At 39.6% G+C, this 23,019-nt stretch overlaps 1 protein-coding gene across 1 annotated transcript in view; it reads left to right on the forward strand.

Annotated features, from left to right (window-relative positions):
* The window catches only part of FAM13C (family with sequence similarity 13 member C), a 130,500-nt gene that overhangs the window by 60,664 nt on the left and 46,817 nt on the right, over positions 1-23,019 (forward strand). Inside the window, exons 7-9 of the mRNA XM_040607268.1 lie at positions 13,722-13,760; positions 18,695-18,751; positions 20,662-20,860. Of these exons, the coding sequence (XP_040463202.1) occupies positions 13,722-13,760; positions 18,695-18,751; positions 20,662-20,860 (295 nt within the window). The remainder of the gene's footprint in view (positions 1-13,721; positions 13,761-18,694; positions 18,752-20,661; positions 20,861-23,019) is intronic.

The following is a 23,019-nucleotide window of genomic DNA, read 5'->3' on the forward strand; positions in this document are numbered from 1 at the left end:
GCTGTAAGTAGGGATTCAGATCAAGGCCTTTAGTAGCAACCTGGGGAAAGCAACTGGATTTTCTATAGTCAAGGGGAGGGTAATAAATAATAATAAAGTCCATTAATCCTCTTTTCCATTTGTAGCAGTGTCAGATAAACCTGCTTAGAGACTCAAGAAATGTTACATGGATGATTTATTGTATGTGTAGTTTTAGATGTAAGTGTAATTTTGAAACGTGGTACCTCTATAGATTCACCAAATGATAGAGTAGAATAGCAGATGAATTACAGCACCATATAATGGGCAATTTCAGTATGTCTCTTCAGGTGATTTCACAGTCTTTTCAGTTTGTGCTGGCTGCTCTGGGTGGATATGAACATCACTTGCAGCAAAGGCTGACAGGACACTTTGTAGTAAGAGTTGAAATTAAAAGGTTGTCTTTGATGATGCACTTGGAGATTAGGTTTCATTTAGTTCCTTTTCTCCTGCTTACTTGCTGTTTGACTTTGGCATGTGACTATTTGTAAAAATGAGCTAGTAGTAAATTCATTTGCCTACTCTACATCACGGGTGCAAACAGCAGTTATGGTTTCATAGACATTTTTAAATGGGGTGTGTGTGTGATTCACTTTAACAGTCTGTTTACACTGTATTGAAGAGAGGACTAACAATGAATGAACTTCAAGCTTTCCTCTCTCTTATCAATTTAATATCCCTATTGAAATGCTTTTTGCCTGAAAATGGCTGTTCCTCAAGCTCTCCTTAAAAGTATTGCTGTTCCTGACTTCAGCTGCATTTTCTTCTGAGAGAGGACTCAGCTACATTTTTATTCCGCTTGAAATTCGCTGCGCAAAACTATAATGCACTTGAGCAATGAGTTGTAGAGCACCTGCAGGCAGGGTGCAGGCACCTGATAGGATGACTCAACCCTCCAGTCTGGCATTCAGTTGTATTTGTCTTATTTTTGACTAAGAAATAATGTGCTAGATTCTAGACAAATATTCTTTCCTAACACTTATTTACTATATGGTTTATTTAAAGCTTTAAGATACGTTTATATACCATTGTGATTTGCTTAGATCTATACTGTGATTGTGCTTTGGTAATAATTTTAAAATTATGGAATGCAAAGCAACTGAGAAAGAGCATACAGAAATGATTTAAAGGCTGACTTTTAAAAAAGAGACCTATTAAACAGGTTAGTCAGAACCATGAGTCACTCAAATTGAGTCATGCTTACTTTTTGGTGGCTATAGATTATCTCGTTTTCTTGTTTCTCCACGCAGCTATGACTAATGCTGTATTAAGAACTATTATTGCTTTGCAGAATTACTTTTCCTACTCTGTGTGATGCCCTGTCCGAGTACATTTTTGCATTGGACAGTCTGCAATGTCATTATTTGGCCCATTCTTTCAAAAATCGAGTGACTGGTTGCATAAAACAAGCAATGAACTATGTGCCAGGTGTTGAGTCGAGGAGAGAGACAAGCAAGTAAGGGACCTCATTGTCAATCCATGATTTGCACCATTTCTGCGAAGGTTAGTAGCAGATATTAATGGTCGTCCTGGTTTACATTAGCCCTTTTGCCACCTACAATGGCTGAGACAGGAGCTTTGGGGTAGTTATACAAAACAGAGATGATCTGTGAGGAACAGAAGAAACAAGCGGCAGGGGCACAAATATGTCCTGAGATGGTGACTGGGTTGATGGTTTAATAACTGTTGAAGCTGGGTTTTGATGTGTTGGGTTTTTTCCTTCTATATTTGTAGTGAGCATGCATCAACACAGCTGTAGTGTTAGGAATAATCCCAGAGCCTTTACAACTATCATTCTAGACACAAAATTAGCACAATACGTATTGGCCAAATGTTTTTCAGCTTGGTGGCTACCTAAAATTAATCTGAAACTGTGTAGGTGCTTAAATGTGGGTTTGGGAGCCTGGATTTGGGTTAGAAAATGTAGGATGTAGCTCTTCATGCATCAGCAAAGAGGGGGAAGTTACTGAAGCTCTGAATATTCCCAAATATGCCTACATTTAGACTGCAATATTCATTACTTCTGTCAGCGTTTTAGTTATGATAAAGGCAAGATGTCGTTTCTTTGTAATCCTTACATGAAAAAATTTGATATTGCAGTCACGCTTTCAAGGATTATTTATTATTTTTCACTGGCTCTGCTTCTGAGAATTTTTTTTAAAGAATAATACTCTCCAAAAATGGATAGCTCACCTAGAAGTAAAACTTTCTTCCATAACTGGTATCTTGCTGATTGGTGCTGCATGACTGCTAGATGAAAAATATTGTTAGAATTCAAATTAGAAAATGTCTTTCTTTTACTACTTTGCTGAATAATGTAAAACCAAAACCAATCTTCTCTAGTTTATCAAGGAGGTCAAGGGATAGACAATTTGAGTTAGAAAATGTGATAATGTCATGAAGAGTACTCGGATATGCTTTATAACAAAGGATTTAAATGCCTCAAAAGGGAAAAGTAATTTTCACTGCCCTTTTGTAACAAAATTATTGCAATAGATGGCAAAGTAGTAAAGCTGCTTCCTGCACAAATGTCTTTCCCATATGCTTCTGCTTCCTTTCAGCAGATCTATACAGGAAACACTTGAGTCACAAGTAGTTTTTGTTGGGACCAAATTTATGTGAGAAGTCATTTGTTCAGTGTCATCAGTTGTAAAGCTGCATAAGGTCATTCCAGAGAATATTTTTGCTTTTGAATTCTATTTGAGCCTTAAAAGCTGTTGCTAACCAGAGATGAGAACATATTAAAACAAATAACCAACCGAAAAAGAGAACATGGAATACATTTTATAACCAAAGGACTAACTGCTGTCTTCTGTGTGGTGCTACAACAGTTTACTGCACTAGTTCTGGAGACCTCCATGAGCCATTCCAAGTCACAATGAAAAGACAGCTCTTTCACAAAGTCTTATTAACTGAGATTTGTCCTGGTCCTTGGAAAAGGACCTCCCCTTAGGAGCTGGAAAGAGCTGCAAATCCTGACCCCATACAAATCATGAGCTGTTACAAGGACCTTTCCATGGTGCCATGGGTGGTAGATCACCTGCAGTCTGGCTGTGTCAGAACTCATATCTTGGTATTTGGGGCAAGAAACTCGATTACCTAAGAAATGAAGAAGCCCCAGGGGCCCTGGTACAGGGCATGTCTGCAGACATGCTTGAGCTCGATGCTACCTCAGGATATTTCTTGCACAGCCAGGGAACCAAGCCAGCTCACAGGATAAAAGTACACACACTTAAGCAGTATGCAGCACAGCAAGAGACTAAAAAGCCAAGAGTACAGATGGTGTGTGGTTATATGGATATTTCCTTGGCTTTGTAAAGAAATTAGGTTCCTGTGCCTGCCACAGTTTTATGTCTTCCCCAAACAGCCATTATACAAAAGAAAATGCTTTTAGGTAATGAAAAGGTAAAATCAAACATGTGCAAGACTTCTCCATGCCATTTATGTGTATTTTCTGTAGGGTTCTGGTTTTATGCCACAAAGCCAAATATTATGCAACGAGATTGTATTATTTAATTTCTACAGAGAACTTTGTCCTGTCCTAGCTGTTTTGCTGTGTTGAAAGAATATATATATAAATAATCTGCTGAGAACGTACATTTGGGTGAAATAGAATTCCTTCTGTCTTTCCCTCAATCTGAAAGAAAAAAGAAAAATATTTTGCTTACTGGGGAAAACAAAATAGGGCAAAATGTATTAAGAGCTAAACATTTTCTCAAACTTCAGAAGAACAAACTTACATCTGTGCTGAGGAGCAATGCATTGTCCTTCTGGTAAGTTAAAATAGTAGGTGGTAGGCTGCTGGCACAGATCATGAGCCTGGATAGAAATAGAATCCAGATAGAGGAGGACTCCTTGCCATGAGAAGAAATTAAAACAGCAAGGTAGAAGCTGAGCAGGAGTTGACCACTGACTGTGGCAGCTAATATTCAGTGGCTTATTCACAGCATTTCAGTGAAATACAAGTGCAGGGGAGTATGCCATAACTGATGAGACTTTTCTGATGTGAATAGATCATGATATTGGAGAACTTAATGGTCTGATTCAGTAGGTTTCATATGTCATTGACTATACATTATAGTGAATAGAAATTCAGAAAAACAACTTGAAAAATAAAAATGGTGGGATGCATCACCATGCATTTTTCATAGTGGAAATGAGAATGAGCAACTGGAACTTCATAAACCCCCACAAAAATAGAAGAGCTAATGCCCAGAAGTAAAGGGACCTCCCCCAGCTGCCCATCACGACTGTGTTTTATATTGTCATTGTTTGCTTACGTTGTCTGTGTATTTATTCAGGATTTTGTTAGTGCCTTTTTATTCCCATTATGTCCTCTAATATCAGTTTCATTCCTTTTGTGCACCACATTCTTTTCTTTCTTTTTTCCCTGTCCAAAATTGCTTGACATGTGGACAGCTTTGCCTCTCTATCAGAGTTAAGATGGCTGGGAAGAAATATTATGCTGAATTGATAGCCAGAAATATGTTAACTAAATGCAGTTCTTGGTAGGCTTTTATTATGGCTCAGAGGGAGCTCCAGAGGGGCCTGTGAGAAGCTGGATCTGTCTTGGTTTTATATTTGTGATGCATGCAGCAAGTTCAGAAAAGGACATGTAAATAAACACACTACATGATTTTTGACTTAATGACATCAACTTCTTTTCTGACCCTACTAGCCTCTGAAATTAATAAACACTCAGCAAAGGAGTAAGAAGATTCATATGTAAAAAGAAACTCACTGCAGTGAATGGGGTTAAAAAGCTCTGTGTGGGATTCAGAGTCTTGTACAGTTGTATCTGGTCTGTGCAAATGGAGATTCCTTGTTCTTTTCAGATGCAAGAAGCAAAGTTATCTTGAGTTTTTCAGAGATTTGAAATGTCTGGAGTAATGCAGTGTAAATTTATATGGACTCTTAAACATCTATGTGTTATTGCCTATATTTTTATCTTGTTTCCAAGTGAAAAGTAGTTCTGGTTATTTCTTATGCTACAGGAGTCTTAAGTTCCAGTTTATAATTTTGTAACTGCATTTATTACTATTCTTTTTCTGAATTTTAGTAATCATTCTTGGTGTCACAAAAACAGTAGCAGTTATTCAGAATTCTCTGAATATGATCTAAATTCATAAATAGAAAGTAATTTGTGTTGAAGTGGCATATAATGGTGTAGTTTGACATTTCATATTGTTACCAAAAATGGTAACCAGGAAAACTCTCCAAACTAAATGATAGTTTAGAAAGCTGACATTGGTTTATTGCAGCGCTGGGTGCATGGGGGATTTTTCCTCCTAACATGCCCACCAGGTTACTCGAGGGTACACATTGTATGCAGTAGAGTACTTGCATATTCATAGGACATTACAAACTCATTTTCATTCACACACGGGATTGGTTACAAGTTTCTTGCTTCTAACGCAAATTAGTGCACATCCTCAGATAGCACTACTAAAGTATTTTTTACAAACTGTGCATGCTCCCGAAGCAGGGGTTTGCCCACTTTTAGGGGGGCTAGTTGAGTTGGAGGTCATGATCTCCTGTTACCACAACTACCTTTGTCCTACTTTCAACTAATTTTCTGTGGACTGCAACACCTTACCAGCTTGTCTCTTCTTGGCCAGAACTTTCTCACTTGGAGACTTCTTTCTGCATAATTTAGATAATGGTGTTCTTATCATGATCTGTTCTTTGTTTCACAAAGTTGACTCCCTTGATTAGAGATCCTTTCATTCATCAGTTTTAATGACTTGAGAAGGTGGGTCAGATTGACCTAGACTTTGTGCACATATTTGTTTAACATACAGTTAAGCGCTAAATCAAAGTTTGGTAATTCGGCAGTTTAGACAACAATTTCTCTGTCCAGTTTATACGTTAATGCTTCATAATCTGTCTGTACCAGTTACCTGCAGTGCAGCGAAAATAGAAAATAGGAAGCAAGATATGAAAAAGGAATATACAAGACATGAAGGTTCTGTCTGGCTTTATACCCAAAAAGTATTCAGGCACATCAACTCAAAGGGATCAGACTTGCTGGGCTAGAAATATTGTGGACAATGTCCTCAAGTGGTGTACACTAGCATAGCTTTGCATGGAACCCCCATACAGCTGCCCAGCCATCTGAGAGCAGCTTGTTGGTGCTTTCTGCTTGTAGTCAATGTGGGGATACACACCCACAGGTTTTGTAAACCAGAAAGAGGCTTAGAGGGGATTCAGAGTGAATCTGTTTTTAATGTTACCTGAATAGTTCCTCAGGCATCAGCAGGACTAATCAGTGGCTGCTGGGTGCTGCACAGTAAATGCTTGGGCAGGAGGCCGGGTGCCCTTTGAAATTGCTGATTTGAATTGCTGATAATGGAGCTCTTCCATAATGCTGGTAAAGAGGTGTTGCCCACGTGTCACTGAGAATAAACTCTGACATTAGGCAGCATTTGCTGTAAATTGGTTTTGTTATGTGACTTCTATATCGGTATAGAACTTGGTTTATATTGTTCTGGCTTCTGTGCTACTGGGAAGATAAAGCTTCAGGTGAAGCAAAGTAGTATGTACTAGTCTGCTAATTACATGCAGGATAGTGAGCAAGATTTGCTAAGTACCTCATAAATAAGTACACAACTACAGACAAATGTGGAAAAAAGCGAATACTGAAGTCTTTCAGGTTTATGGTTCTGTGAATAGAAGTTTGGAAGGAACATAAACATGTTTATACATGCATGCATGCGTGTGTGTGTATATGTGCGGAGAGGTTACACCATCAGATTCCCAGGTGGTGAGGGAATTTGTAAACCTGCAAAGGGAAATCTGAGAATAAAGCATGTGCTTTCTTGTTTATCTCTTGTTTTCGGAAAACAAGTATAGATTATACAGCATAATCAACATTGCTCTAGATGGCAACAGTCATCTCCCCAAGAAACAGCCAAGAATCATACGTCTTGCATATGTCTTTCTCATGTCTGGGCTTAACTAGAACCAAATTGTTTGGCTCCACTCATCTACAGAGCCAACGGAAAAAGGCATTAATGTTTCTTGAATGTATGAGCAGCTCTTTGCTTGGTTTCCCCTTTACTTTCAAATATTCATCTTTCTGAGAATGTGGTTTAGCTCAAGTTCACCTTTCCATTTCATTTTGTATTGGAAAATGCTGGGAAACCTATACATTTAAACCTTAATTTGGCATTCTTGCTCATAAATGACAGTCTGGCCTCTACCTATATGATCAGATTCAAATTGTTCGTCAGGGTCTGCACTCTTAGAAAGACAAAGGAAATTCCTGAATGTTTGACAGTGAAATCTATTCCTGGCTGAGCTGTCTAGTTTTCTGTGGTTGTCTTCAGATAAAGAAACACAAATTGCGCAACTTCCAAATTCTGGCTTTCCTTAATTTTGATGTTTGCAAGATGCCAATTCCTCTTAATAACTTTACTGTGTGTAATACTAAGTAATATGTTAATGTTTTCCATTGGTTTTGGTAGGCCTTTAAAGTAATCAAACTGGGAGTGTAAAGGGGGAACACAACCCTGCAGCGTTCTTGCACTATTAGATAGCTTGGACAAAAAAGAAGGAACACTGTTTTAAAAAGCCACCACCAAAACAAAACAAAAACAACCCCCCATTGTTCCCATTATCTAAACACATTCTCTACACATGTGCTACTTCAGGGAAGTTTTTTTTACAGTGTCTTTGCCTTTATTTAGCTCTCTTCCTACTATCACAAGCAAAAGGAACATGGTGAGCTTGCAACCACATCAGGCAGATAAATTAATTCAGAGAAGTTGTTCTTGCAACTCTGATGTTTTCTTAAGTAAGTAGTGGTAAAGATCAAGGCTTCTTAAATAAGAATGTTTACTTTTAGGTGTAGTGATCTATTGAAGCATTCTGGGCACCTCAGTAGAATTATGTGCATATGTGTGTGTGTGTGTATTTTTCCCCATCTTGCAATGCTCAGAGGAAAAACTGGTTTCGAATTGATGTGTGGAGTCTAGCCTGACTGGCACAAACCTGCTGGAAATACTTTTGTCATCTGTGGCAGCATTAAATTATCTGCAGTGGATGACTGCAGTCAAGGAAGTTTTAGTGCCTGTAATGGCTCAGTCACTAGCACCAGTTTGACTGGTACAGTTGTGTTTATCAGGCAGCCTAATGCATGCTGGATAATGGTTCTTGGGATCTCTATAGAGATTTTCAGCATCATCTACAGAGATGTTGGGACTTCATGAAGCAGCTTGTCCTTTAATAACAGAACTAGAGGCACAGTTCTGTATTTCCAGCTTAGCACACTTGCTCAGGTCAGCACACCTATTAACCAGGGCACCAGGGCAGTGTAGCCTTACAACAGGGAGCTTAGTGTGGGTCCCTGCCCCCATGATGACCAGTGTGCTTGGGAGGTTTCCCCATTGGCAGGGTTAGTGCTTGCTCAGATGTGTGTGCTTGAGCTCCAGAAATGGAACCCAAGTGATGGGACTAAGTGGTTCACAAATCCAGACTTCCAGTCTACACAAAATTGTGCAGTTCCATGATAGTTTTCCCTTTCAAAAAACAGGGATCTGACCGGTGTATGGCTGTGCCTTTTGAGCTGAAGAGTAGATGTACATACCCTGGTGCAAACTTGGGCATACTATGAGAGTGTGTGGGGGGTTCATGGGCCCACTGCTCAGAAGGCTTGAGTAAGGAAGTATGTGCAGTTTGATTGCTCAGAAATATCTCTAGAAAATATAAACCTTAAAGTCTGTGCAGTTGCAAAAAGCTTTATCCAGCCCAACATACATATGCCTTATGGAATCGCCCTGGATTGGATTATGACAACTGTCTGCTCAGCTCTAGTCTCTTCCTGCACGAGCTTGTCTGTGCATTTTAAGACATACAGCAAGACCAGCTGAATGCTTTTTCCCCCCAGGTCCATTCACTCAGATCATGTGCTAATTAGGTCACAGAGAATATCAAAGATACAGAAAGTGGATTGAGTGCTCATCAGCCAGCTCCTATATGTAATTGCTGCGTTTGTTTAATTTGTGTTAAGATGTTTTCTGATGTCTCTGAGAATGTTACCCATAAAAAGGCAGACTGCGCATCAAGAAAGTAAGTCAGTGAACACATGAATATTTTGAGCCGCAGTGTAGCATTCAGTATGTATCACTACAAGAGAGAGGCATGTGACTGCTCTCTCACATGGCAGCTCCTTGGTTTATGCCTTACTGATTGGAAAATAGCGAATGTATCCTGCAGGATCACTTCTGAAGAAAGGGTGAGGCACTGGAACAATTCACAGCGCTAACATTTTGCTGTAGAATGATCCCTGCTCTTATCCCATAAGAAAGCCCTGTGTGTTGAAAAAGAACAGACTTGCTGAAGGCAGAGAGGAGTTACTGCATATCCCTCTGTTTGTTTTCTGCTTAAATAAAAGTGTTTGGTCTGCTTCTTGTTGGAGTTGAATGTATTTTGTCCATGAAAGCATATGCTGTATGCATGCAGGTAGGAGTGAGTACATCTCGGTACAATCTGGGGGAGATGAAGGACTGTTGGAGCACTTCAGGGTATTGCTGCTTGGCAGGAGCACATGTACTCCAAGGCAAACAAATTTGCTGAATACTTTTATGAGTCTCTGAGCTCAGCTGGTTCTGGCAGGGATGACTTGACTTCATTCGGAGAGTCAATAACAGGGAGATCATTCCAACTTTCCCTTTATTTGAGTAGTGGAACATGAGTAACTTCTTCCCAGAGCTGGAGGGAGTCACCTTGGGTGCCTAGTCACACACAGTGTGTCATACTGCGTCTCTCCCTCTCTCCACATCATTTAGTCCCTTGTGTGGCCAACTATAGTGCAAAATGTAATTGCCTCCGATGCAGCAATTTCAACACAAGCACTTTGCTCTCTGTGGAATTACAAATAATAATTAAGAAAATAGACTTGCAATAAATGCTAATCACACCCTATAGGATTGCATGGAATGTGTCATTAGATAGTAGATATTAAATGCAGAAATACTAAATTTCCCAGAACCTTAGAGAGTTCAGAGAGTTCTTTGTAAATATGCAGTTCTCCCTCTAAACATACAGTTTATTTCCCAGTACAAATTCTTCATTATTCTGTAGTTAAGGCTGAAAGGCTTTTTCATTTACCTGAGTCAGAAATGCCCTTAAGAACACAGTCAATTACTGAAATGAGAAAATTCTGGAAATTGAGGCAAAGGTTCTGTTCTGCAGGTGAAAAGAAGCTGACACAAAGTCTGCAGGGTGTGTGTGTATTTTTGTGACCCCGTAGACAACTGTAGCCTGGCAAGCTTCACTATTCCTCCTTTTTTTCTGGCCTTTTGATCTTGATTGTTGCGCATGCTTCTTTTATCCTGAAGCAAAACTACTTCTGCCCACTTTTGCTTCACTACATCTCTTTATTCTTTTGCAGTCTTCTGCAACTGAACCATACTGTGTAAAGCATTCACTGCCTGATAAAAGTTTATAGTGCCAACTAATGCTGTCCTGAGCTTATGAATGTATCATTTGTATTGAGCGTGTGTCTTTACTATGTGTGAAACTGAGCTGGGGACTAAGTGACTCCTGTTTGAATCTTCTTCCTGGCCTAGTGGTGATTCCCTTGACAATACAAACCATATAAAGAATGTAAGTTCTATGCCAATCTATTTCTTAGCCATAAATAGGCAATACATTAGTCAAATATTCAGAAGTGAACAGCAACATATTTCTGAATCCTAGTATCTCCAAAATACGTGTAGATGTTTGCTTTGGAGTTCTCTGACATTTTTGTTGTCAGCTGAGAGCTGGCATGTGATATTTATGTTGGCTTGATCAACATTTGGCAAAAGAGGGTAAGAACAAAACTGGGTATAAAATGGAAATCTTTCTAACAGAGGAAGTGTCTTTCCATGGATATGATATTGCAAAAATATGAATCACTTAAACTGTTCAGCATAAATAAGGAAAAACTGATTTAAAAGCCTTTATTTTCAGAATTACAGAAAGATATATTTTAATGGCTTCAAGATATAAAATCCTTAAAACTATATCTGCTGCTCAGTGGTGAAGACAAAAGTTTACTTCACATACAGGTGTTACATTATTTTCATTGGGACTTCAGGATGATAAGAGACCTGACACATCATTGGAATGTGCTGATTAAATATTTCTGGCACTGAGAATTTCAGTATGTTGAAGTGATGTTTTATAGCGTTCAAGCCTAATTGACTTCAATGTCATTCTTGAAAATAAGGAGGTAAGAGCAGTATTATGTTCTCCCTGCACCTGGGACTTAGAGGGAAACAGAGATGCAGGTTGAAGCATCTTCTCTCCTTTGTAAGGCAGGGTAAGGTCAGGAGCACTTTTTCTGCTCTAGTCTCACCCAGAGCATGTGGATAGGAGGCAGGTGAAAGGGAGTGGGGTCAGCTGATAGGCCCAAGCCAACATTGTTGGTGAAATAAGCTTTTGCCCCTAGAGAGAAATTAGTTCCTTCTGGGAGGAAAAGAAGTAAAGTTACTGTGAGTCTACTGTATTTCCTCTCAGGTTCCCCCAGGAGCAGGATGGCTTCATCTATCTGATGGGGAGATTAGCTCTGAAACAGAATCCTGGGTTTAGTTGGCCTTTACTTTCATGTATTTGCTAATACTAGTCTGTTTTACATGAAATTTGGGTTTTGTTGAATGATTTCACAACCTTACAAGAAGAGACTATCCAATAAGACTGTTCAAGTACCATCTTTAAAACAAATGGATTTGTGATTGACCTGAAATAAAAGTGCTTTCCTAGAAGCGATTTAGTCACAGCTGTGTGGCACTGAAGTTCAGACAAACAATGGAAAAGTGATGACATTTTAAACTTGGTCTCAGTCCAAAGCATCGCTGTTTTACAAACTGATCTTCGGCCATATTCTGTTACTAGTAATAACAACAAAGCCCTGCGGTATGTTTGCATAGGGCATGAATTAGCAGAGAATTTGACCTTAACTTTTGCATGTAGAAACAGAGGAATCATGTTTACAAGAGCATTCTGTGTTTGCGGCTCCTCTTGTGTGGGTGTAGTGTGGGGATAAATACCCAGTCTCCCTTTAAGCTCTACTCTAACCAAGCTGTGATGCTTATCAATCTGATTTTGTGATAAAAAGTTGTGATTCCTCCATTACACACTTGAAATACTAGTTGTAAACTTAACAACCATCAAAAATCAAGATCCAAGCATTTAAGCATTCTGGAATATATTTACTAAAAATCATATTAGATTTTTTTTAATGGCTCTACTTTTTGGAGCATGTAAACTGAGTTTTTGATTGCCACAACAGCTAAAAGCATACCTTCTGTTCAGGTACTCTCCTGCAAATAGAAAAACAATAAAGAAATTTGTATTTGTATGGTCAGATCCAAGAAACCAGAAACAGAAGGAGTAAAAATAGAAATTTTACATCTAAGGCAAGATTTAAATGCTAACCATTACGTTCAGCTTTTCTATTCACCCTGCTCTCACAAAACCTGCTAATTTGTAGGGCAGAAGTCCCTGTAGGCTGGCTGTGATAGTCTGATCCCCAAGCAATTTGTGCCATTATATAAATAGATAAATATATACAAACACGGGAAAGAAAAAGAGCATAATAGTGTGTGCAAGTAGGTAGGAGGGCTGGGAAGACATGAAAGTAAGATGCACAGCGCTGTTGGTGAAAGAAGGGAAATTGTCATGGCTGTGGCTCCTGGCTGCTGCTGCTGCTGCCTGGGAAATGTGTGTCAACACCACGCAGCAGCACAAGCTGCTGTGGGAGCGCGAACGCCACGCCTCTCTGTATCCCTGCTCCACTTGGTGCTTCTGCAAGGTGCCATTGTCACTAACAGGAATGCTTGTAAGATGCTGTCGTCTGCATTGCCTTCTCCTCTCCCACCCAAACAAACAAAACCAACAAAAAAATCCCAGTTGTGGTATGTAGCAGTGAGATTTTTTAAAATCTTTTTTCTGCTGCTATAAGATTTCAAGAGGATCCAGCACGATATTTACCAGATTTGAGAGGTGTTGTTTGAGGGGGAATTCCACCACTGCCTCAAAACCAGCAGTTTGTAGTATCCTGAGTTGACCCCTACTGAACATACTACATCAGGTCTGAAATGTTTTGTTGCAGGAGCACAGCAGCCTATTGCCTTCACAGGACTCGTTTCATCTATTTCTTGTTGTTAGCTTATTAACCTTTTGCTACTTGAACTGTCCTTTCTGCCAGATTATTTTTTTCATAAATTCCCCTGGGGTTTGGCTATGAGCTGAGTGTGTAAAAGACCACTAAAAAAGAAGAAAAAACCTCCAGAGGTCTTAGCCGAGCAACCCTATTTAAGTAATAAAAACAACTGTGTTTGATGAGCCAATTACATAGAGCAAACATTTAAAGGGCAGAATATCAAATACTTGTTTGTAAACCTAAGCCTTTATTAGCAGCACCATTACAGTTATAAAAGAATATGATCCCTTTCTGAGCCTCACAGACTACCTGCATCCCTGTATTAATTCAAAGCGCTGCTGGATGGGCTTTGTGAGTGTTGTAGGACTAATCCCTATGGTTCTGATTATGAGCATGTGCAGAGCAGCCGAAGGTACAGTCGTGCATGTACAGCTAACACACAGAGACTTGCCTTGCAATGCCATGTTTGTGCATGTTTTCCTACAACTGAGAAGGATACAGGAAGCCTGCCTGCCTTGCTGACTTATCTGATGTTTTCTTGTTTCTGTTTCAGCATTCAGGATAATTCCTTCAACACGACAGCTTTAGCAGAGTAAGTGCACACTTTAAAGATGTCCTTATTTTTAATTAAGAATGATGAGTTTAGTTACCATAGAGAATAACTGTAAGTAGTATGTGAGAAGTCCCAAGCTATCTGTCATATATTTTGATGCAGTTTTCTGTAATCCTGTAAGTATATTATTAACTGTATGGGAGGGATTGCATGAAACAGCTGCCTTTACGTGCTCTGTGGCCATTTAGCAGTGAAATACCTTTCTAGGAGACTTTGTGTTTGATCATGTTAAACATATTTAAATGCATGATTTTTTTGGTGTAGGATAAGTCTCCTGTGAAAATACTGCTCATTTCTGGTACTGGTGATCTTGACAAACACAAGTATGTCAGTTTCCTGAGAACACATGGTCTGTACTTCCTGCAAGTATTATTAGAAAAAACATTATTTGCAAATATTTTGAAAAAAACACCGCCCTATACATTATTTAGACAGGTGAAGTACCAAATATGTCATTTCTTTTTAATCAATTGCATAAACTCATCAGAAGGCCTTTCATATATATCCTGTTCCTAAGGATATATATGTTGATTTTTTTTGTTGTTTCACAGAGACAACAGACCAGGACAAGGTAGAACATTACAAAGTCAGAAAGGCAAAGGCTTTAGAAACTATTACAAATGAAATGGTCTGTGTTTTATTTCAGTCTAAAACGCTTCAGTTTTGGTGTTCTTTACATTATTATTTTGCATGCTTTTGATTGTTTTGAAAGCTTTTAGGGAAGATTCTTCAGCATTAATATGTCAAGCAGTTTCTTAGGAAGGAAATTATAGATTTGTTTCTGTATTAGGTGAGTTTTACAATGCTAAAATGCTTATAATTCAAAAAACCCTAGGCGGACAGTGAGCTGTTTGCCTAAGTGGTGTGGGGACCGGATACATTCTGAATGCAGGCCAAGTTGTAATTGTCTGAGCCATCCCCAAGTGTTGTCAAAACCACTACACAAAAAGTAACAATTCCTAGGGACCCAATAATTTCTCTCTTACGTTGCTTAGCTTTATTTGCTTACACTGACTTGCTTTGTTTAATGTTTTAACTTAGTCATGCTTTTTTTGTGACTGTGGTAGATATGGAAAAAAGTTATAACAGAAGCTAATAAATCATTAAGTATTTTTTTATTATTATTTTAATGTGTCCCTACTAAGTAATGAATTGTGGTCTGTAAAATTCTGGGATGCTCCCCCTTCACAGAAAAATAACCAGATTACAGATAGTGCATTTTTTGTATTTTTTTTCTCCTTCCCTTTTATCTGTCCCTAAGTACATCCATTGTTTCCCATAGAGATTCCCCTAGAGCAGCCCTTGTGCTTGCCTCACCCTTAAGGTTTCTGGGACATGAAGATGATGGCCTTTCTCAGAGGTGCTTCATGTGATCATTAAGACAAGGGCCAGGAAGGCATAAAAGCTGGCTGCATAGTGCCAGCACTGCCCCTAGGGACAGTGGGAGAGGTGTAGAGGGTGCTGTGCTGAGCTGAGAGGCAGCAGCATGGCAGAGCTGGGGCTTGGCCAGGCGATGCCTGAAGCGTGAATCTCCCTCGTTTAAGCTGTTGTTGGTTCTGTTTCAGGGGCTTTAATTTTTATTCTTATCTTTCCAAACATAGAAGCAGAAACATGCTTTTAGAAAACAAGGCAAGTGAACAAAGACATCTGAAAAGCATTGTCCAAATGAACAAACTCGTTTTCCAGCGTTGATTTCCCTAAATCCTGTTTAGAACCTCCCCCCAAAGCCTGTTTTTGAGAACTGCTGAGAATACACAATTCTTACTGATTTCAGCACTAGTTCTTTGTGCTGGACATATCTGAAAATAGGTTACTTTTATTTAGCAGAATAAAGAGACAGCTTGCGATGCAACTTGAGACATTCTCATTTGACAATTTCTGTCTTTATTTTTGGCAAAGGCAAAATCAGGGCTTCCTGAATGATATAAAATCAGTGATACAATACTTTCAGGAACATTTCCCTAGACAAGGCAAGTGCTTGGGGCCACTAAGCTTCCAGCAAGCCATGTGTGCATCCTGGTTTAGAAGTTGTTCATGTGAACATCTTAAAGGTCAAGTCGGCAAAAGGAAGTAGTTTTCAAGTTGTACTGAAATGGCTTTTATGGCAAGGTGAAAATACAAGAAAATTTAAAAAGCTAATCCCATTAAACCAGAGGTCCTTGGAAAAAAAAACAAAACATAAAGAGACAGTGCTATAAAAAGTCAGAGCAGCAGTCCATCTAGACTGGGATCCCATCTCTGACCTGACTTTGACCTATGCCATAAGATTAGTAGTGGACGCACTTGCTTTTAAGAGATGTAGCCATCAGTCGGTAGTTTAGAAGCAGAAGGAGAAGGATTCACATCACTGGTTTTGTCAAAAAACACACTTCCTGCCCCTGTAAGCCTCAAGCCACATGGATTTATGACTTGAAGCTGTTCTGGTATATTAGCTGACGTTATAGGAATGAGTGACATGCTGCTGCAGTTTTTGGGTTGGTGGGAACTCTCTCTACTATGTGGCCGCAAGCTATCACAAAATTTATCAAACTTTATCTGTTAACTATAGCTAAAGTTGGACAAGAAGATTTATGAGTTACTGGTGAGAGAAGAGGAGCGCATGTGTGTCTGTGTTGATATGTGCATGCAAGTGGCATGAACACAAAAGCTGCATCTCTTAAAGAAGTGCAGTTAAAAAGCACTCTGTTCTTTAATGATGGATATTGTGTTATATCATTAATTCATCTTTTTAAAGGTCCCACTATGGTCTTAGCTTCAAGCACTGTCTTGTGTGAGTGAGCTTTCTTGGTTAATACATATTCTTACAACGACATAAAATTTCAGAGTGTGTTTCTTCTGAACTTCCTTACAATCTTTTTATTACCTGATGGACATGGTCTTCTCTCATTCATTATTGCTTATCTTTCCTATCTACTCTGCTCTGGTTATTCAAACACATTTTGTCATGCTCACTTATGTGGTTTATAAGTTCAGTCTTGTTTTATGACTTTTATCAATTGCTGGATGCTAAGTTAGGATCTCTGCTTCTCAAGATCACCGTATTACAGCCAGCTAAGGGAAAGCAAGTGCCAGGACACTTCCCAAGTTTGAGTATGCACACAGGTATGCACACATAGACTTGGCTGATGGACCTGTGCTTAATAATCAATTGTCCCTCCAGAAAGTGTTCCCAGTTACCAAAATGGTCTTCCAGGACTGAAGGCTGCTAAGTGTGGCAACTGGGGTGAGGAGAGGGTGGGTGAAGCAGGTAGCAGAACTGCTGTGGCACATGCAGGAGGAAGTGTTTGTCATTTTAGGAGGTCCCTGGTGGTTGTTGACTGTGGCTTGACCCATGGTGCACAGCCCGCCTGGTGGTATCTTATGCTACTTTCATGTCTGTGCTGGGAGCTCTGTCCGTCCAGCTCTGACCTTGGCACTGTCTCTTCGCAGTGTATTTCCTTGCTATGTTTTTCTCCCTCTGAAACTTTTCATCATGTTTTCCACCTAGGTTCTTGGTTTCTTTTGTACTGGGCTTCCTTCTTCAAACCCCATTCTGCCTTATCCTCACACCTTCCTGGTGTCAGACGCCTTACCATTAGGTAATTAGTGATAGACCAGAGAGGCAGGTGTGACTGGCATCCAGATGCAAAGGCAACGAGATTTCTACAGTGAACTTATCCATTTTGTACATAAACCCGTATCTTCCATCTGTCATCCCACTTTGCCTTGTGGGGAGGACTGTACCCATTGCAGGAATATTGTGTGATTAGTGGGGATCTGCAACTGTAGTTAGATGTTCCAGTTGCAAGCAGCAAATGCTTTCATCTGTATGCTGATGTATTCAGGAAGTGTAAACACTTGAGTGTCCCTTTAAATATTTTCTGCTGCAGTCTGGCTTTTGATAAAGATATTAGCCGAAGACTGGTGGGAAAGAGGAATGTATTAAAAACCTTGTCATCAAATTGCAACACAGAGCTATGAATTTATCACTTAATGTGCTCTGTCCTAAGCGGGGCAGCTCTTCTGAAAACTAACAAGTCAGCGGAAGCACAGGCTGCTTTCCCCATAATGAAGAGATTCCTCTGCCAGCAAACTTCAAGTGATCCAGGCCTGCTTAGAGTCTGTGCCCTGTGAGTATGAACAGCGGGTGAGGAGAGGGCCCTGTCTTTTCCCAAGAAATAATACCTAGAAAGAGTGTACGCATATTTGTTAGGATTGTATGCATATTTATGTATGTTTGTTTAAAGAAAGACTGCTCATAGGCTTTGCAGTTACATCATTCCGCAACATTCAGCCATGCTGCATAATATAATGTCAACACTGAGTGGTTAGCATATTTATCCAGACCTCTCTTTTGATTAGGCAGCTTTATGACAATTCTGTTGTTTGTAACTTAAGGGGCTGTAATTGATTATGGTTCTTCAGGCATTGTAAAAAATTCTGCTACTTCACTTTTTAAAACTAATGATCACTTTATAATTTATTTGGGGATTATTCTTCTTGCTGCACAAAGAATGACTTCTCTACTATAGTTAATACTTTTGTGAGTATAGGAGAAAAACATCCTTACCTAATTGTTTCTATTTCTTTTTTTTTTTTTATGTGAAGCATACTATAGGCAATTAAAATACAGAATTTCTTGTAAATTTCCTGTAATTTTTATGGTAACATCTGAATTCTTTGTCATCATTATTTCCATCTGGCTGAAAATTATATATGAAATTGTGTACACTTCCACACTCAGTCAAATCTCAAATCCTCTTCTTTCTCTGAGATTTGAGACTATCATGGAGCAGCGATGGCATTAAATGACCCCAACTAGGGCATGAGAGGGAGAACTGTGTTTATACCTTGAGTTGTACTGCCATGTTATTAAAAGCTAAATTTCTGCAGCTGGCAAGAAAACCAGCAATTATTTTGTATCCTTTTTCAAGGTGTGATGGGGATTCGGATTCTGTACATGAAGATCAAGCAGGCAGTTCCAGTCCCAGGTATTCTACTGCAAATTTTGTCAGAAGTCCATTGGCAACCAGTAAAGCTGTCAGAGTGCTTCTGTTAAACCATTAGAAAGAAACCTTTATTCTCGAGGGAATGCAGAATTTCTGGGGTATTACCTGCTAAGGCTATTAGTATTTCTGGGAAATGCGTATGTGTTGTATATTTTTGTGTAAACGATATTAACATTAATTACTGTTATCATTATATGAGCAAATATATTATGGTCTGTGTTCTTAACTTTGCATCATATTACTTCCATTCTGATGCAGCTCTGATACTAATACATTGGATTTTACTGTACAGCATCTGGTACAAAGTAGTAATAAGTGGAGTTTTGCAGCTGCACAAGGATACGCTCATTGATGAGTGTCTCTGTGAAAAAAAAAATCATTCAAATTGTAATTTAACTGGAGTATTCTTGAGGCATATGTCTCTCATGGCTATGTTAGTGTATGTTGATTGCTAGAGGATGGAACTTTATCTTTCAGAAAGATTTTTAAATCAAATGGTAACTTTAAATAAGCAACATTTCTGCACATTGTTGAAATGTCTGTAGGTTATAAAACATCATACTCTGTAACTATAACAACTACCTTGAAGCACACTTACAGAAGGCATGGGCAGCAATGGTGTTTAACTCCACAGGCACCCTGCGAGCATCCATCTGGATGCTGATGGGCCACAGATGGAAAGTGAGTTTGGCAGCTCAGAATCCTTAGGAGAAAATGTTGAATTAGCAAGTTATGCTTTCTAAAAAAATCTCAGGAGCGTTTAATTCAATAGCCCTTTACTCTCTCAGTTGCGGAATTTTCACACCAGGAGAGAGGTCATCTCTCAGCTAACAATTAGGATTTTACCAGCTGAAGCTAACATCTGAAATTCCACCTGCAAACTAAGCGACCGCCAGGGATTTTGGAGCAGTAATGCCGATCTGCTCATCCTGCCAACTAAGCAGGCAGCCTCACATTCTGCATTGCGGTAGCTTTCTCGATGGTGCCAGGGAGACGCTCCCAGTGGAAGGTATTAGATCAGTCTAAGGTCGGATTGACTGGGTGTGGATAAGACTAGCAAGGTCGTCTTAGAACAGGTTGTACTCTGCAGGCTAGGTGGAGACTGAAAATGTCTGTCCCAGATTCAGTGGCCACCTGAGCATTCATGACCAACAGTGTCTGTTTAAACCTAGATGCACAGGAGGACCTGTACTCCAAACCGGGAACACACGATGCTTGTCCCTTCCACCTAAGTGCATGTCTGGCTGTTCAAACCCTCTTTTGTATGCCCATCATCCCCACTTTGTCCAAAATCCCTCAAAAATAGAGATGGGAAGTGTAACTATAGGGAGGAATTATTGTATGTTTTGGCATTTTTGTGAGATTATGACCTAGTGTGGATCATTGGACAGGGAAAGGTCTTCTGCATGAAACACTTTCAGATTTTATTTGGAACAGGCTGACCAGAGAGGCTGTGGAATCTCTGTCTCTGGACATATTCAAAACTGGCCTGGACACAATCCTGTGCAACCTGCTCTCAGTGAATGTGCTTTAGCAGGGGGTTGGACTAGGTGATCTCCAGAGGTGCCTTCCAACTCCAACCATTCTTTGATTCTGTGAATATGAACTATAGGGCTGAAACCAAAGAGTGCCCTTAAAACTAATCTTACTTAAATAGCTCCACGGTTGAACGTGTAATAATACTAACAGCAGTTTAGCTTGTCACTTGACAATAAACAGTAGCCTCTCAGATTCCTGTTACTAACATATGCAGTGTTTGATATGTAGACTAGTCAACTTGGTAAAATTAAAATGCCATGAATAGCTAAGAACTTGTTGCTGTTCTTCCTTCATAATGTTTTGACAGGTGTCTGAAGTCCTGCCTGATGCATTTCCATTTCATTTTCTTACAGAGATGATGATAACAAAGAAAATTACCCGGACAACGCTGCTGTCTTAGAGGAAAGGCAGCTGCCTTTGCAAGATACTCAGCAGTACAAACAGCAGGCTGTAATTGACTGCGCTGTAAAGCCTGAAATGGGCAACTTAAAGCTAAGAAAACCTAAGCCCGTTGCAAAGCTAGAAAATGAAAAAAGCCATGAGGAAAGTCAGGTAATGAACCAAATTTACCAAGGGTAGGTTTACGGCGCAATGTCTGAGCAAACATACCTTTTGAAATGCAAAGTGGGACTCCCTGGTAATCTGTGATGTGACAGACCCCACAATAATCTACTTGATTTTCACGGAACTGGAGTCCTGGAACCCTCCCGTAATGACAGACAATTTCTTTCAGCCAGGTAATTGCAGAGAGGGGTGTGTTGCACCTGCTGTCAGAGTGGGGAGCATAGCTGCAGGTGCGCAAATACCTCTCTTCAGATTTCCTGTAACTCCTTGTACCAAATATAAAAATCTTGGTAATTGCAGAACTTGATTTGACTATTTCTGTATTGTTTATATGACCGAGGGTCTCTTACACTGGTATTTTGGCTGCCAAATGACAGGTTTCATATTTTCTCTTTATCTTACCTTTTATTTTTTCTCATCTTTAAATAATAAATTTATTCCAATGTAGATTCTGGTGCTGGTGCTCTTGCCCACAGGCTTCCTGGCTTGAGCTGAGGTAAGCAGAACTGTAACTTTTCTAAAGGCTATAGAAGAAGACTAGAAATGAAGAAGGTTTTGCTGCTGCCTTTGGAGGTACATTGCTATGTAGACTTCAGGGTTATGACCTCCCAGCAGCTGCTGGAAGTGCCTCTGTTCTCGGTCGGTGCTTCCCAAGTCACGTCTTATGTGCAGTGTCAGGGATAGAGCTCTGGTCCAGGTTTAACTCCTCAGCCAGAAATATTCTCCTAACCAAGATAGTTGATGTTAACACTGGTAGATTGTCAGCCTGCAATAGGCACAAGGTCTGACATCTGTAAATACAGATGTCTGTATTTACATCTCTTCCTTGATGTATTTGCCTATATTCTGTCTCTCATCCTTTCTTGTTTGTGGGTAGAAATTTGCAGAGCACTTTCTAAAGTGCTTCAAACCCATCACAGACTAGGAATTATCTTGGTCCATTTTTCCAAATTTAGAATGGGAATTCATCATTTTGGATGGCATTTCTTACCTTCTAAGCGAGGAATATCTTTTTGAATCCCAGAAGAAAAAGTAAAAGCAAATGGCATCCCAACAGTATTATCACAGTCTCTTTCAGAATTTCAATGTCAACTTTTGCCCTAATCTTCTTGCTTTTTTTTCTGGAGTTTATTCCTGAGATGAAATAATAACTGATGATTTTTTTGCAACTGTGTTGTTTTACTAAGAAATATTAATTACGATGGAGGGAGATGAGGTGTGCATGTTTATCAGCAGATAAAAATGATAAGAAACTTTGCTGTATAAAGAGCACTTGGGGGCATATGGAGAAGAGAAGTCATAAACAGGGCAAGTTCTGTCTCCTAGATCATCTGTTGCTCTTTCAGTTAACTTCTGAGTTTTCTGTCTGCCTGCTTACTGCATATGTTGTGCCTGTATCCCTCACCCAACAAAAGCTAACAGCACAGATTTGCTGCTCTATGGTATTTTATGTGGTCTAAAGTGGTTAACTGAAAATGTTGATATTCTTTCATGGGAAACTTTATGAGCATATAATTAGACTGCCATAAAATACCAGTGTGACTTAGATATGCAGCCTCTGGAAGGAAAAACAGTGTCAGGCAGATAATTTTCACATGACTCAAGGGCTTGAATTGGGAAAGGCAAAAGTGGTCCTGGGCCCCCACACCTACCCGTTGCTCCCACCTCTGGCATACTGGAAGAGGTAAGATGTGTAGGCACTGTTTTATTTCACCTTTGATTTGACAGGCGTATTTGAGGGATGAGAGCTAGTGAAGAGCTTTGAGTGTAATATACAACCTAAACATCCCTCCATAACAGGAACGCCGCTCATTCATAGAGGGAATTGTGTCCTAGTACTGTGAAAGGATTTCGATATCCTATATCTACACTGAGTTCAGTGGTACTTGCTGTAGAGGAAAGAGTTTTCCTTTTAGAATGATTTGCAGAAGGAAGCTGTTTTGGAGAAAACATCTACCAGCCCTTCATTTTGCATAACCTTCATTCTCATTAGTAAGATGTGCATGCTCCTTGACCGTGAGCTCTTGCCTTGCTGCGTCTTCAGCTCCCTCAAGGGCTTTTGTTCTTAAAGAGGCAAGGATCTGGCTCCTGGCTTTGTTAACGGTGTCTATGAAAAACAAGGCTCTGCTTGCAGAAGAGCTCTGTGG

This window comes from Falco naumanni, chromosome 9, assembly GCF_017639655.2.
Source record: "Falco naumanni isolate bFalNau1 chromosome 9, bFalNau1.pat, whole genome shotgun sequence".
Classification (NCBI taxonomy): domain Eukaryota; kingdom Metazoa; phylum Chordata; class Aves; order Falconiformes; family Falconidae; genus Falco; species Falco naumanni.